This window comes from Temnothorax longispinosus, chromosome 3 (genome assembly GCF_030848805.1).
Source record: "Temnothorax longispinosus isolate EJ_2023e chromosome 3, Tlon_JGU_v1, whole genome shotgun sequence".
NCBI lineage: Eukaryota > Metazoa > Arthropoda > Insecta > Hymenoptera > Formicidae > Temnothorax > Temnothorax longispinosus.
Window position 1 is genome coordinate 19,407,659 of NC_092360.1, and position 14,859 is coordinate 19,422,517.

The 14,859-nt window shown below is 36.4% G+C and overlaps 1 protein-coding gene across 2 annotated transcripts in view; it reads right to left on the reverse strand.

The window, feature by feature from the left end:
- Positions 1–122: 122 nt before the first annotated feature.
- The window catches only part of Picot (putative inorganic phosphate cotransporter protein picot), a 42,834-nt gene continuing 28,097 nt past the window's right edge, over positions 123–14,859 (reverse strand). For both annotated transcript variants that reach the window (XM_071772915.1, XM_071772914.1), the window contains exons 2-8: positions 4,988–5,181; positions 4,652–4,891; positions 4,096–4,183; positions 3,534–3,760; positions 3,218–3,370; positions 2,759–3,133; positions 123–2,672 (exon numbers count right to left, since the gene is read on the reverse strand). In XM_071772915.1, the coding sequence (XP_071629016.1) occupies positions 2,487–2,672; positions 2,759–3,133; positions 3,218–3,370; positions 3,534–3,760; positions 4,096–4,183; positions 4,652–4,891; positions 4,988–5,181 (1,463 nt within the window). In that variant the 3' untranslated portion in view covers positions 123–2,486. The remainder of the gene's footprint in view (positions 2,673–2,758; positions 3,134–3,217; positions 3,371–3,533; positions 3,761–4,095; positions 4,184–4,651; positions 4,892–4,987; positions 5,182–14,859) is intronic.

The window sequence follows — 14,859 nt, forward strand, 5'->3', positions numbered from 1 at the left end:
ACTAAAGCGATATAGTATTTTGTTCCCAAAAGAAATACAAACGTTTTGTTATAAAACATTTCATACAAACTTTATAAAGAAAATAGCATATTAATAAAACTATAATAACAAATAACTAAAAATTTATTACAGCTGTACCTTATTTTATTCACTTGCAGTTCTATTATCACATATGTTTTACAATCCCAACAATAAAAATATGTTTTAACATCGTGTTGTAACATCGTGTATCGTCGTATGTATATTACATATAAATATTTGTATAAAAATATGAGTTTGCGAAATTTTGCATTAAATTACTTTATCATCTAAGCGTGGGGTAACTTTCTCGTTATATCTCCCATCGAATTCATTTTCAAATCGATTTACATTCATGATTTTTGTATTAATCGCGTTAAGCTACAGTAAAGAGATGCAGTAAAGTAATTTTCGATTAACATCTTCTCAAGTTCACATGGAAATTCGCATACTTGTGAGAGTTCAAAACAATATTCGCAAACACTGACTTTTTTTTCTCCGTAGACGTAACGCGAAAATTTATTTTAAGAGTACATTATTTATAAAAAGAAAAACAAACGCCACTTGTCGAAGGCACTTGTAGATACACGATCACAGGACGCACTCGCATCCATCTTCCCTTCTACTAACAATTAACGTACGCCGTTACCTTATTTCCAAAGTTTTCGTATAAAATCACAAGATGAATAAGCCAACAAATATTTTTAATACATATGATTTAATAATTCATTTTCAGACAGTTCGATTGTTTCAGACTTATCCTCGCGAGCGTGTAGCGCGATTACGTATTTCATTAGGTAGCCTCGATACTCGAGACCGTATAGAAAAAGAAATTACAATTGTCGTCAGATTTATCATTCGGTTTGTGCAGCTTATGAAAAAAAGAGGCTTATCAAATATGAAAAAAAATGCTTTCTACTATATGTATAAGTGCGAAACCATTCAGTTTGATAATTTCTATTTTAGGCTGGCGGTAATGATTCTTTTCTTGTTCTTTGTGAACGCTATATAAATAACTATGAGCAGTAACTCATCTAATACCTACAACTATAACTTAATAGGGTTCTTACGCGCAAATATCTACAATATGTATAAACACCATTCTTGTATTGTATACACTGTGCTGTTTGCAACGCCTCGATTACAGGTAAAGGCCTTCGGCCTCTCCCTCGCCCCGCGACAAAAATGGGATTTGTCGTTATTATCACCCTTTTTACCCAAGCCACGCACGCAATACAAAATGGCAGTAGTTACAGTAAAAAGTGATGTATTAAAAAAAGATGAACGATGAGGACCTTTGCTCTAATACTGCTGCCACAAGTTTGTCAGGTTACAAACAACGAAATCTACCCTGAAGATAAGCATTGGGAAACACTAAGACAAATCCTTCTCCGACATGATCATCGTGAATCTAATTAAATCTATCCTATGAATCTTAGCGCATACATCCCATTAAAAAAAAAATAGCAAAGCAGCTAATGCGCTATTACAAAGTAGGAAGACCGAGATTAAAAAGTTTTATTCGAATGTGGAACGAGATTGCAGATGCTATTGGGATACACGTCGTATATCGACTCTGTTAAAGCTAATGTTGCGCGAATAACAATGCCGTATATCACAAATGAGTTTAATATTGCGCTTAAAAAACTTAAACTGTTTCTCTCGCATTCGTATATTCAAACAGCGATATACAATTTGATTAATTTTGAATTTAAACATCTTAATTGTACAGATACTTTCGATATACAATTAAGAAACAACGGTTTTTATAATCTCGTCAAAATCATACCCGCTTTGATTTATTTGTTGTCATGACATCTCCGGTAAGTTCATGGAAATTTGCTTATCTACAAGTTATAGTTTTCGCTTTTTTTAAATTTCTTTTGAGAATCATCTCTCCCATCGTTTCTCTAACATGCCAGTTCTTGAAGTGCGACTTTCTAATTCTACATAATACGCGAAATTATTATGTAAAAATTTATAAATTATAAAATACAACGAATGACGTGAACCGAAGCTTATAACGGTAGCTTGGTTATGAGTATATTCTACATATACCTTTCTCTCTCTCTCTCTCTCTCTCTCTCTCTCTCTCTCTCTCTCTCTCTCGCTTCCTCTTTCTTTCTTACACATACGAATTGTCTTTCACACAAAACTCACAATATAACATTAAAGCAATTGATGTACAACTTTTGCAATCCAATACAAAAGTATGAAGACATACCTACAACGCGAATTGTGACAATTAGCATGAAAAATTTTATATTATTACGGTAAAAAGAAAAAGAAAAATACAATTCTGAGATTAACTTAAATGTCTTAATGTACTCGATTTGTTTCGAATGGCTAAATAATAGGGAGGGAATGAATGTGCATAAACAGAAATGGCCAAGTGGACACAATTGTCACGTCGTCAGTGTTAATTTCCTCGCATCATCACTGACTCTTATCGATAAAATATTCACTTGTCAATGTTGAGTCTCGTTCACAATTCTTACACCGTCCAGTTCATTCTTCTCGTTCTTGTCGTCATCTTTATCTGGATTGTCCCATGCTTGCCTTTGACCAGAACCGAAAATTGCGTAGAATGTCGCACAAAAGATATAAATACCAGCGCAGATCATAAACACGATCCTCCATTTGGCATGCGATGGCTGAAAATAATAGCATCACATAGATATTGTATGTTCAATTACTTAATTAATTAGAGTTTTAAGAGACCAATTACATATATATTTACCGATTTAGCAATAACCTCTCCAACGGTAATCGGCGCGAGAAGTCCAGCGAGATTGGCGATACAATTTGTGAAGGACATTAAGATCCCAGCAAACCTCGGAGAGATGTCGAGGTGATTTACTTTAAAACCTGAATAAATAGCGCCATTCAGACCGACGCCTACTGTAATAATGGTTACTGTCAACCAGGCATTGCAACCGGTATACGAAGCAGCAATCAATGCCAAAGCCGGTGAAAACTGGCCGAGGCTGTTAACGATCTTGCGAGTCACAGTGTGAGTAAATTTTCCCGAAGAGATCATCCAATCCGCGACGTGAGAGATAAACATGGAAAAGAGCCACATGGCAAAGTATGGAAGTGCCGAATAGATACCATTCTGAAACCATACAGACAAACGATTAGCTTCGTGCGGGGAAACTGTGGAAAACTCTTTTCCCTCCAATTTAAATATATCACTCACTTTCTGGATAGTGAAATGGAGAATCTGTTTCATAAATGTCGGAAGCTGAGTCATCAACGTTTCATATCCATAATTCTGACCCATGTGCGCCATCAAGATAGCCCAAAATGGTAGCGAAGTTGCAATGGCCTTCCAAGGCACGGGAGGCGATGACTAAAAGAAGAGAGAATATTAGTTTTCTCAGTTTGGCTACTAAAAGAGATATATTATTACAACAGACAATAGAGATTAAAATAAATATTTCGATTAACGTGATAAATTAAAATAAATATTGAGATAAATTAATTAACAGCGAAGAAATGCGAAAGGAACTCACGGAAATGCCGGCGCTACCCCAGAGAGAGCTGAGTATGAGCTTCTTCTCGTCTTCTGTGATGCTTGGATGTTGCTCGGGATCCTCATAGACCCATATGAGAAACGCTATGCACCAGACGGTACCGATAACACCAAACACGTAGAAAATAGATGGCCAACCGCCTACTAATTGCCAGTCGGCCAACAGACCGCTCAACGGCATGGATATTATCGTGCCGAATTGTGCGCCTATCGATGGAAAGAGAGAAACATGCAAAAAAAATGTGATTAGTTATCGTCATCAGGCGTCCAATCATCCTTATGCTCTTTCTATTTTTACCAACAAAAAAAAGACCTTGTGGGAGTGAATGGTTAAAAATGAAGATAACTCAAGAAATTGAAAAGGTCCACGGTCCACAAATCCCGCCGCAGCAAGAAGCGCGCGCACCCACAGTAGCGACTCGATGCAGACTCGAAATGCCCCAGAGACAGAGAGGATTCTCGCGCGGCGAACTAGCTCTCGACTCGGTATACGCGACAAATCGCTACATAAAGGAAGAAGAAATCGCATTGAACGAGCTTACCGGCATAAACAAAGGCACCCATCCTGCTCCGTTCGTTAGGCGGTATCCACTTCGCCAGCATTGCGTGCGTGCAAGGCACAATAGGACCCTGCAATAGGGATTAATCCATTCCTAGGGGGAAGGAAATACACCCGTGCAATCAAAAAACGTTCACACTCAAACGGATCAGTAATCCTTTAAGATTATGACTATAATTACTTATATTATTATATGTTAATGTAATAATAATGCTAAAGCTAATGTAAGAAATATTTATCTCTGCGAATACACAGAGACTCTTATCTTATTGATCAAAGTTTTTTCAAGACAATGCATAATGTAGAAGACAAGAACTGAAATAAAATAATTCTTTATCAAATTTTTTTTCAATTAATTCGTGAACTTTATACTTACGAACGAATGAAAGTTGTTTGCAAGTAGCAAAGTATGTATTTGGACACAACAGATAACCGATCCCGAAACATCACACATTCTCATCTTCGCTCGCTCTTCTCGAGTCTCAATCAAACTATTATATTGTATCGTAATGGTGAGGGATTTTCGAGATGTTACTTACCTCTCCTAAACCCTGAATGAAACGAACGATTACCAGGGGCCAATATCCCCAGTACGCGGACACTGGAACTAGCAGTCCGAAAAGCGAATTGATCAGCATGCCGACCCCGAGGAAGTACTTGGCGCCGTAACGCTTGGCAAGTATACCGAACGGTATCTGCGTTATAACGTAGCCCCAGAAAAATGAGCTTAAGAGATAGCCTTGCTGCTTGTTGTCCCAGACAAATGGTCCGTCGGCGCTCTGCAAAGACGGAGGACACACATTTTTCAGTTCCTACCTACTGAACTCTCGAAATTTCACAATAAAAAAAGAACTGCAGAATTTTGTTTTACTCACGCGATCGGCAGCGCCGGTTTCATTGATATTCTGTCCGCACTCATCCACGATTTCTATCTCCTCATCAGGGTTCTTGATAGCAGTATGATTGACCATCGCGACAATAGCCACAGACATATTGGTCCTCATTATGTAGGCGTTCGCCATACCAAGGAATATCATGAAAGTCACCATGTGACGCTTCCCAAAGCGAGCTGAAAGAATAAAGAGACGTATTAGACTATTATTACATGGTACTATATTGTGGTGTCAATAAAGGCTTGACAGACGATGAAATGTTGTGTAATAACATATCTCGTATTATGTTATATTCAATATTTCTTATATGTTATAAACATCTAAAAATCTGTATTTTTAATTTTAATTACAAACTGAAAATCTCAATTTGCCTGTAGAAATTATTTCTAAAAATATGGTTAGGCATTGTTTACCGCAACTATGCGTTTCTTTTTTCATTAAAATTATATATCTGCGTAACTGAAGCTTTAAATTAAAATTCTAAAAGTTTCAGTCTTCCCCTATTTGCGAAGAATTCCACTGACAATGAGTAAAATCGATTCCGGATCACGGAATCTATTATTAATTTAAGGGCAAATGTTCCTAGAAGAATTGCATATATTATATAGTATTTTATACAATGTTATACTATGTTTTGTAGCGCGTCTAAATATCGCCGTGATAATCGAATAAAGACGCTACGGCAATCGTTAATTGACGCTCCGGAGATATTTGCCAAAGCATGTCCTGTAACTGCTAATGTATATTAGCAGATACTCTGCCAAATTTTCACGGAAATAACCGAAGGACGAATCGCGGGACCAATGCCGAGGTGAGGGTTACGCCAAAAAAGATTATGACGCGAGTTAATTGAGCTGCGTGCTATCAAACGGAAACGTCGCTAATAAATTATACCAACAATATGTAAAAGCTGTTATGTAAGGACGTCACAAAATTCTTGTGTTTCAACAAACAATTCTGCCGTTCTCAGAATATCATTTAATATTGTTTTATACGGCATAAAATTATTTTAACCCAAGTCAATTCTTCTTTTATTCCAAACCACTTCTGATTTAAATTTAAATTCAATGTTTCGAAACCGGCGTAATTAAAATTCTTGAAAGAAAGACCAAGCGTCATTCTTATAGGCAAAGGAAAATTAATTCGTCGAAAATACTTATTTTCCTTTTCAAGTTGCAGAATAACAACGGTTTCCAACGGTCGACAAAGTTCACAGAAATTTCACGTAAAGTAGATACTCGAGAATTTTCGTCATTTTGCAACAGAATTATCGAGCTTTGCGCGGCAATCAATGAAGGTGAGTCATTAGATCATAATCGGTTGTAAGACATGTATAAACGCCGTTGACCATTAACATGAATCCGTACGAATTACAAAGTACAGAAGTCTCGTTACATTTTATGTCGATGAGCCACGATCTATACGCTACACTCGATCAAAGTCGACGTAAACAGATCGAATTCGTCATCGTTAATTGACGACCGTCAATTAACGGCAGAGAGATGCGGCGAATAAGATGTCGAATAGGCGCTCATGCGTGTAATTCGGTGTATTCAAGTGTCGTAATAAAGATCTGTGAAAGAGAAAAACGATAACGATAAGAATCGTACGGAGTACATACAGTGCAGATCTTCGGGTAATATTCCATGAGTTTGAAATCACGATCAATGATGACATAATACGACGATATATTCGCGACGGTATTTTCTATTTAACGCTAATCTACGTTTTGTATTACGTGTTTTATCGGTATCGTCGTTATCATCGGTAGATCTCTTTTTCAGCCCGAGCTCTTACATATAGATTTACTTTTACAAGATAAAACCGCATCAGAAATAACGAGTACAATACATTACAGTTTTCAATATATTTATACCAGAATTCTGGAGTTCGTGATTGAAGAAGGATCTATTTCAACGACAGAGGTCGAAAGGGACCTAAGTTAAAATTAGGGTAAACGGTTTCCTCATTCGTGTCTCAAAAATTATTGTGTACGAGGTATCGCGAGACGTTTGCTATTTAAAGATCGTTGCTTCGAGGAGACAATTCTGATAGACCGTTATGCGAATCAAAACTTCATCTCGCCTTATCTAATCAACTTTAAATGATAGTGTCCACGGTCTAAATGCAATCGGTTCTACTTGACCTTTTACGCGAATAACGCGCCGGTTGTAATGAAGTTAACGACATTAGCAAGGAATGACGAGCACTTTACTGTTTCAAAGGGCGCCGCCGCGCCGGACAAGTACCCATCGTGATATTTATCACCGATGGTTTGAGTGCGTGAGTCATACCTGGCCGCATGTAATCGATAGCATAGTTGCTTGCATGAACTTCGTGGGCTGAGTAGATGTACGATGACATGAAATTTCTTTAACGCCGTGTCTCGCTATGAGAAAAATCAATTTTCTGACAGAAATTTGCAAGTCGATTTATATTAAAGATTCAATCTAACGCACCGTCCTTCTCTTTCTAAGTCCGAAATTTAACTCCAAATATCTTTGTAATCAAGCGACAGACTTTACAACGTTATATTGTAACGACTTTACGAAGCTCGCTTCATAATAAGTAATTAAAAAAAAAACAATATAATTGATGAGATTTTCTGAGACTTCCTTAGGAATCTGAAGGTGACTAAAACTTGCTACAAAAAAACAGTATTCTTTCATGTCTAGATATCCGATTATCAGCCTTATATTCGATTATCGGTCTTATATCCATTATGCCCGTCTATGTACACCAACACCTTGTCGCAGCTTCTACGTGTCATGTTATTATGTTAGCAATTACGGTCGCGCGGAGACTGCGTCACACAGAACAAACGACTCCTCCTTCTTCTTTTTCTTTTTTCCTCTCGGTCGATGTTACAAAACTTCATGGCCGATTACACTCGGCTTGTACTTCTCTTATCAAGCTCAGATTAACGCCGCGCCGCGCTCTCCTAAACGTCGCCGGGAGAGAGCAAATAAAAAGAAAAGCAAACGGAGAAAAATAAGATAGGAGGCGAGCGTCTCGGACGAAGGATCGGCGAAACGCCGCGTCGCGTTGCATCGCGTCGGATTGATTCGCTTCAATTCGCGCAAGTGTTTCTAGGAATAAATTTCGACGCCCACTCGCCAAACTAGCTTAAGTCAATTGACATCAGACGACATTGCTGAAACTGACCGGTTCTCCTAAGTCCATGCATAAATTATCTAAAATCGCGTTTGTTCCGCCTCCTTTTTGACTCTCTCGCTCCCTGTCCTCTTAAAAATCACGTGCAATACATATTGTTTGCTATGAAAGAGAATCATTTGTGACTTTACGCGATAATAATCGTAAAATATATTTTTCCTAACGCGAGCGTGAAATGGGCCGCTTTTCGCGCTTGTTTTGAGTGAGCAAAACGATCCATTTCGCAATGATGACGTAAGCGTTGAAACATGGAGCCATTTCTCAACTAGTGGAGAAATGAAATTGTAAAACAAGCGCGAAAAGCGGCCTGTTTCACGCTCTTGTTAGGAAAAATAGTATGAACAACTCGTGGGAAGAGTGGTCAAGCCCAAATAAGTGTGATGGTCGCACGAGCGAAGCCTGGAACAAGATTTTTAACCAAGAAAATCAAAAAATAATATTTCCGAAGAGTAAAGTACCCTTTAGGTTCTTGTTCTGGTCTTAAAAATTTTGTTCTAAGTTGTTCCAGTAGAGAACACGATAGTTTTAAAACAAGAAGCCTGGAACAAGATTTTTAACCAAGAAAATCGAAAAAAAATTTTTCCGATAAAGAGTAAAGTACCCTTTAGGATCATGTTCTGGTCTTAAAAATTTTGTTCTGAGTTGTTCTACGCTGTTAGAAATACGTTCTAAATCGACAATTTTGTAAGTCATTTTGTTTACGAATAAATGGCCAAAAACTGTTAATTCCTAAATTTTTCTTTTTTCAATATCTCTTAAAGTTTTTGACTAATCAAACTAATATTCTGGAACAATGTTTAGAACAACTAAAACAACCTGGAACAACCTTGAAAAGTTCGATTTTTGAAAAATGGGGTGCCAGGTCAAAAAGTCGTTTTTATTAATTTCCCGCGAATATTTTTATTTTAAAAATTTGATCTTCTGGAACAATTTAGAACAAGTCTAGAACAATCCGGAACAACTTTTAAAATTTCAAAATTTCAAAAATGGGGTGCTAACTTCACGCACAGGTTCTAATCTTGTACTTCAAATGCCGTTGAAGTACTTAGGGTCAATTGTTCCAACCTGTTGGTAAATTAACTAATAATTAAATCATATATATGTTTTTGTTTATCCTTTACATTAGACAAAGATAGACATCTGATTTAATTTATAGTAGTTAGCTTATCAACAGGTTGAAACAACCGGCCTTAAGCATACATATTATTCTAGGGTTTTATGCAATACTGTGGAAAATGTTTAATTATAAGGATAATTGCTTAGAATATGTATATTTCTATTCTTTTGACATTCTTTTGAAACAACGTTGTCGATTGTTGAGTAAAAAAACGTAACGTTTTTATCGGGTATCTTTCTATATTCCCATCGCGCCTTTACGAGAAAAAAAATTGTGCAAACACGCTCGAAAAGTGTACGAGCGCGAGCTCTACTTGACCGCAGTTACGTACAATGCATGAGATTGTTTCCTTGTAAATAAATTTCGCGAAAAAACAACGAGAAGTAAAACGAAAATTTTTACATAATGATCTTTCCTTATCGAGTTTCTGTAGAAATTGAAATCGAGATCTAGATTTTGGAGTTATCCAATAAGTAATAAAATCTTTATTTAATTTCTCGGGCTTTAATTAAAAATTAATAAGATATTTAACATTAGAAACTTGTGAAAAAATAGAAAATTTGAAAACAGACAATTGTTTAAACTTTTATTATAAAAGAATACCGCGTTTATTTATAATCGTATAGAGCTCTTGCATTTGTAGTTGCAGATCGCTTATTAAATTGGAACCAATTATAGCATCAATATACGTGAGGTTGCGTTGTTCGAAAACGATCTCCCATTATCTGGGGTCAAGCGTTTGACCTTACAATTACGTCAGTATGATTGTAGGATTATTAGCTAAGGGTTGATTAATCACGGGAATAAAGTCTAAAATTAGATATTGCCATAACTTTCCATATAGTTTTCTTAAACATACCGAAAACATTTGGAAAATCTTTCTGTCACGTTCCATATATTATGTCAGCTTATGTTTCTCTTTATTATCATTGCGTACAAGTCATTAATTAGTCTCGAATAAACATTTAAATTCTTTCCTCTTTAAGTTCAATAATTATTAAGTTTAATTAATATCTCGCTTATTTATAATACCTGAAATTTATAATTCACTACTTTAAATTATCCTTAATTTAAAGATTATCTTTGCAAGAGAGATCGCAATTAATGCTAACGATAAGCTTTCTCTCGTTTAATTCTTTCGATATTATTCAGTAATCACGTTGTAGTATACAGGGTGTTTAAAAAAATGTTACATATTTTGAGAGCAGGTAGTATTTCGTTGAAACAAGAAGAAAATGTCTAGTAAACATGGTCCTAAAATCAAGTACCTGTTAAGATATAGGCCAGTTTTTATCTATAGGAAGCTATAGCTTCTATATATATCAAGTATCTAAGATATGGGTCAGTCTCTATCGTATACTATATAGAAGATGCTCTATGAAGATCCCATGACATTCATTGTCACACATCCTTCAGTTCTACGTCTCAGAGGATCACGCACTCTTGCGAATACACCTGGTTGCTCTCAGATTTGCTGACACGCATTAAATGCGCGTTCCTACAATGTTTGAAACGTCATTGGTCCCCATTTTGCGCGCATCGTCCGACAATACCGAACCCAAACATTGTAGGAACGCGCGCATTTAATGTGTGTCAGCAAATCTAAGAGCAGTCAGGTGCATTCGCAAGAGTGCGTGATTCTCTGAGACGTAATAGGGCTGAAAGGTGTGACAATGAACGGGAATCACATAGATCACCTCTTATAATATTATACGATAAAGATTGATCCATTTCTTAACAGATATTTGATTTAGGACCCATGTTTACTGGGCATTTTCTTCTTGTTTTGATAAATACCTGCTCTGAAAATATGTAACACTTTTTTCAAACACCCTGTATAAATCTACATCAAGAAGTGGCTATCTGCCAAAGATCAAAATTCGAGTGACACATAACGAGTAAAAATTCAATTCGAAACTGGTTACAGATCAATAATATAAAAAAATAACAAGATATAAATGTAAAACATTGAGAACCTGAAAAGCTCTGTGCAAATGTTTGTGTTTCTTGCGGGTCGCTTATTAGGTATGTTAAAAAATCATGGATTTGGAAACCATGATGCGAATAATATCTATATATCCTAAAACGTACAATATAACAATAAGAATATCTTCTAAAGAAAGAAAAATTTTGAAACCACTTCTTTTATAACAAAAGTTTTCTTTTATAACAATTGTCTGTTTTCAAGTTTTCTATTTTTTCACAAGTTCCTAATGTTAAATATCTTATTAATTTTTAATTAAAGCCCGAGAAATTAAGTAAAGATTTTATTACTTGTTAGCTGACTCAAAAATTAGATCTCGATTTCAATTTCTACAGAAACTCGATAAGGGGAGATCATTATGTAAAAATTATCGTTTTACTTCTCGTTTTTCCGCGATACCCTTTATTTACAAAAAAATAATATCATGAATTGTACGTGATGTGACTGACGGTTCAATATTGTTGTCGCTTGAAACTTGCGTAAGTTTCCACTTCAAGATATGGAGAGGCGGATTATTGAGTAAGAATTCGGCTGCGGTAATCGATGATCAATATTTACGTAAACGCGGGGTCCAAAAATTTTCCTCGTTTGGGCGTACAGGGCGTACCGAAATCCGTGGACGAATCATTGATAAAATAACCGTCGAGACGGGAGCAAAGCACGTTCGCTGATAAGTGAGAATGAAGGCCATGACGCGGAGGGTTTATTGGCCCGGATCCAGCCGCGTTTTATCCGTGACTCCACCGCCGAATGCACTCTCGTGCGCATTTCACAAGCGCGTTCTTAAACGTCTCGCAATAGGCAGTGCGACAGTATCGATTATTTCGAAAATGACAGCCAGGAAGAGGAGGAGCCGCGCCAAAATATAGACAAGCGAATAAGAGCGATTATTCCCGTAAAACGGAATATCAGAAGAATACTTCAATTATTTACGCATGAATTAAAGATATATTCGCGAGATATCTCATATTCATCATTTCCTAACTAACGTATATATACAATAGACAATTTATTAGTTAATTTATAACTTATAAAGGTAATTGCAGATATATTACATATATAATTAAGGTACCTATGATACCCATAATTTTGCATTGCGAGTCGCAGAATGTTTCGGTACTGAAAGGTTAATACGTCAATCTCTAGCTTTGCTTTATCACTTTCATTATCGTTAAATTTTATTGCCGATATAATTAAATAACTTATATATCTTTTATATACTTTTTAAGATAGTTTTTTTTTTCAATTTATTACGGCAAATCATTATATTTTACGACGGAAATAGTAAAATAAAGTTAAACAATAAAATTAACGAACTATTCTAACTAACATGTAGAAAACAGATTTATTCACCGAATTCACAAAACAAAATGATAATTGATGTCGACGGATTGCTCACAGTCTTACAAAAAAAGAACATAGGAAATCCGTAATACATGTCCATAATGCATAAGTTTCTTTTAATGTGTCTTCAAAATATCGTTAATAAAATCAGCTTCATTTGTACTTCCTACATTCCATTCGCTCTCTTCTTAAAAAAAAATCTATAAATAAGAAAAACAATCCAAAAGAGTCTGTATTATATAACTAATTGCATATAAATTGTGTTTTTCTATTTTTATCCGTATCGCCGCTCGCGCATCCACCCCTCGCGATTCATTTAAGAATTACATGGCTTTGTCGCGATGCGAGAGGAAGATTTAAAGACACATCGATGGGTCGTAAAACAAAGTACCGGATATCTTTAACGACATTGTGATAAAAGACCACCGTAATAAACGGAGCCATACAATGAAAATGGGCAGGTCATGCATTATTCGATATTATTAGCCGCGCGGTCTATTCCTGCGCGGCGGCCCAACTCCGATATGCCATTTTCGCAGTTAGGGCGCGAGTTTACTCCTAGATTCCGCGACGCATTGCACTTCGCTCTGCACTCGTATGCATCTCAATGCGCCGGGAAACGCGCAGCGTCAGCTCGAGTTGAATGCAAAAAGGCTACTCGGACACGACAATCGCGAGCGGCATTCGTCACGTTAATCTAAACAAAACAATCTGCCGAAGGCATCCGAATCGTGTTTCAGCAAACTCGACGATATTCGACGCGCCGTTCATATTAATTTTCCGCTCTCAGCGCATTCGAAATGCGCGTCCAACTGCGCCGGCATTCAAAAAAGGAGATCACCGCTCTACGTAAAAAAAAATACTATCGATCGTTTAAGAATATACTAGGTGCGCAACTAAGTTTCCGGGTTTTTTTTATCAATAAATACAAAAAATGGTTTATTCAAAGTATCGTCCCTCGCTAGCTATACATTTTCGCCATCTCTCTGGCAATACATGAATACCGCGACGATAAAACGACGCGTCTTTGGACCGAAACCATTTATCCAACCAATTTTGCACTTCTTCGAAATTGGTCAAGTGTAGCCCAGCCAAGCCCTGCGCCATCGACCGGAACAAGTGCTAATCGGAAGGCGCCAGGTCTGGCGAATACGGCGGGTGCGGTAGCAGATCCCATTTCAGCGTTTTGATGGTGTCCTGGACGCAAATGCTGTTTATGTGGCACAAAACTCGACATCTCCGTTGTTAGAAAAAATATTTTTGCGTTGCGATATGTGTTGGTATAACGACTGGTTATTGTTAACAGATGTCCAAGCTATAACTTCAGACAACTTCAAACATGTAAGTCGAGTACATGTGTTATTGGTGCCATTTATGTGTGAAACCCGGAAACTTAGTTGCGCACCTTGATACATTCAATATAGTATAAGGTTACTACGTGAGAATCTTATCGACGTACCTATTAACCGTCGCGCGTGAGAAAAGCCGCAGAAAGAAATGCTGACGATGACATCGATTATATAAAAAGTAACGTTTTCTTTACATCACACACTTAGAAAAAAAATTTGTTAATCTCAAAAAATATTTAGTTCGATACGAGCAACTAAATATTTTAGGTAATTTAACTAAACATTAGTTAAATTAATTAATTCTTGATTAAAAAATTTTAAAGGTTGACATGAACGCATTATATCTTTTTAGTGCAACTTAATAATTATTGAAACAACCAATGTTTAGCTAACTAACTAACATGTTTAGTTGCTCGTATCGGACTAAATATTTTTTGGGATTAACAAATTTTTTTTTTCAGTGCATTATTAATATATTTTTCTTATTTTTATATCAATTTGCACGCAATTTAAAAAGTATCTAATAAGGAACCAATTAGTTTTTATCAAATTTCTCTGTCAGGTGTAGTACCTACACCTTTGACAATCATTATCTAATATGCTATCAACGATGAGCTTTTATAAATATTTATAGAAATGTATACTTCCACGAGGAAGATAATCTATTCGCGTCTGATTACTTTATGCATCAAATAATTCAGTAAATTGTTCTTTTCCATTAAAAAAATTATTCAATCATCACATTGCTCTTTTCATCAAAAGTTCTGCAAATTGTCTAAATGATCGGGAATTAAAGGCTCGTATTGTTCATCGATCCTCAATCATGGCGAGGAATATTCTCCATTAACTCGCGGCAGACGTCGGGGTCATTCATGACGAGACCTGG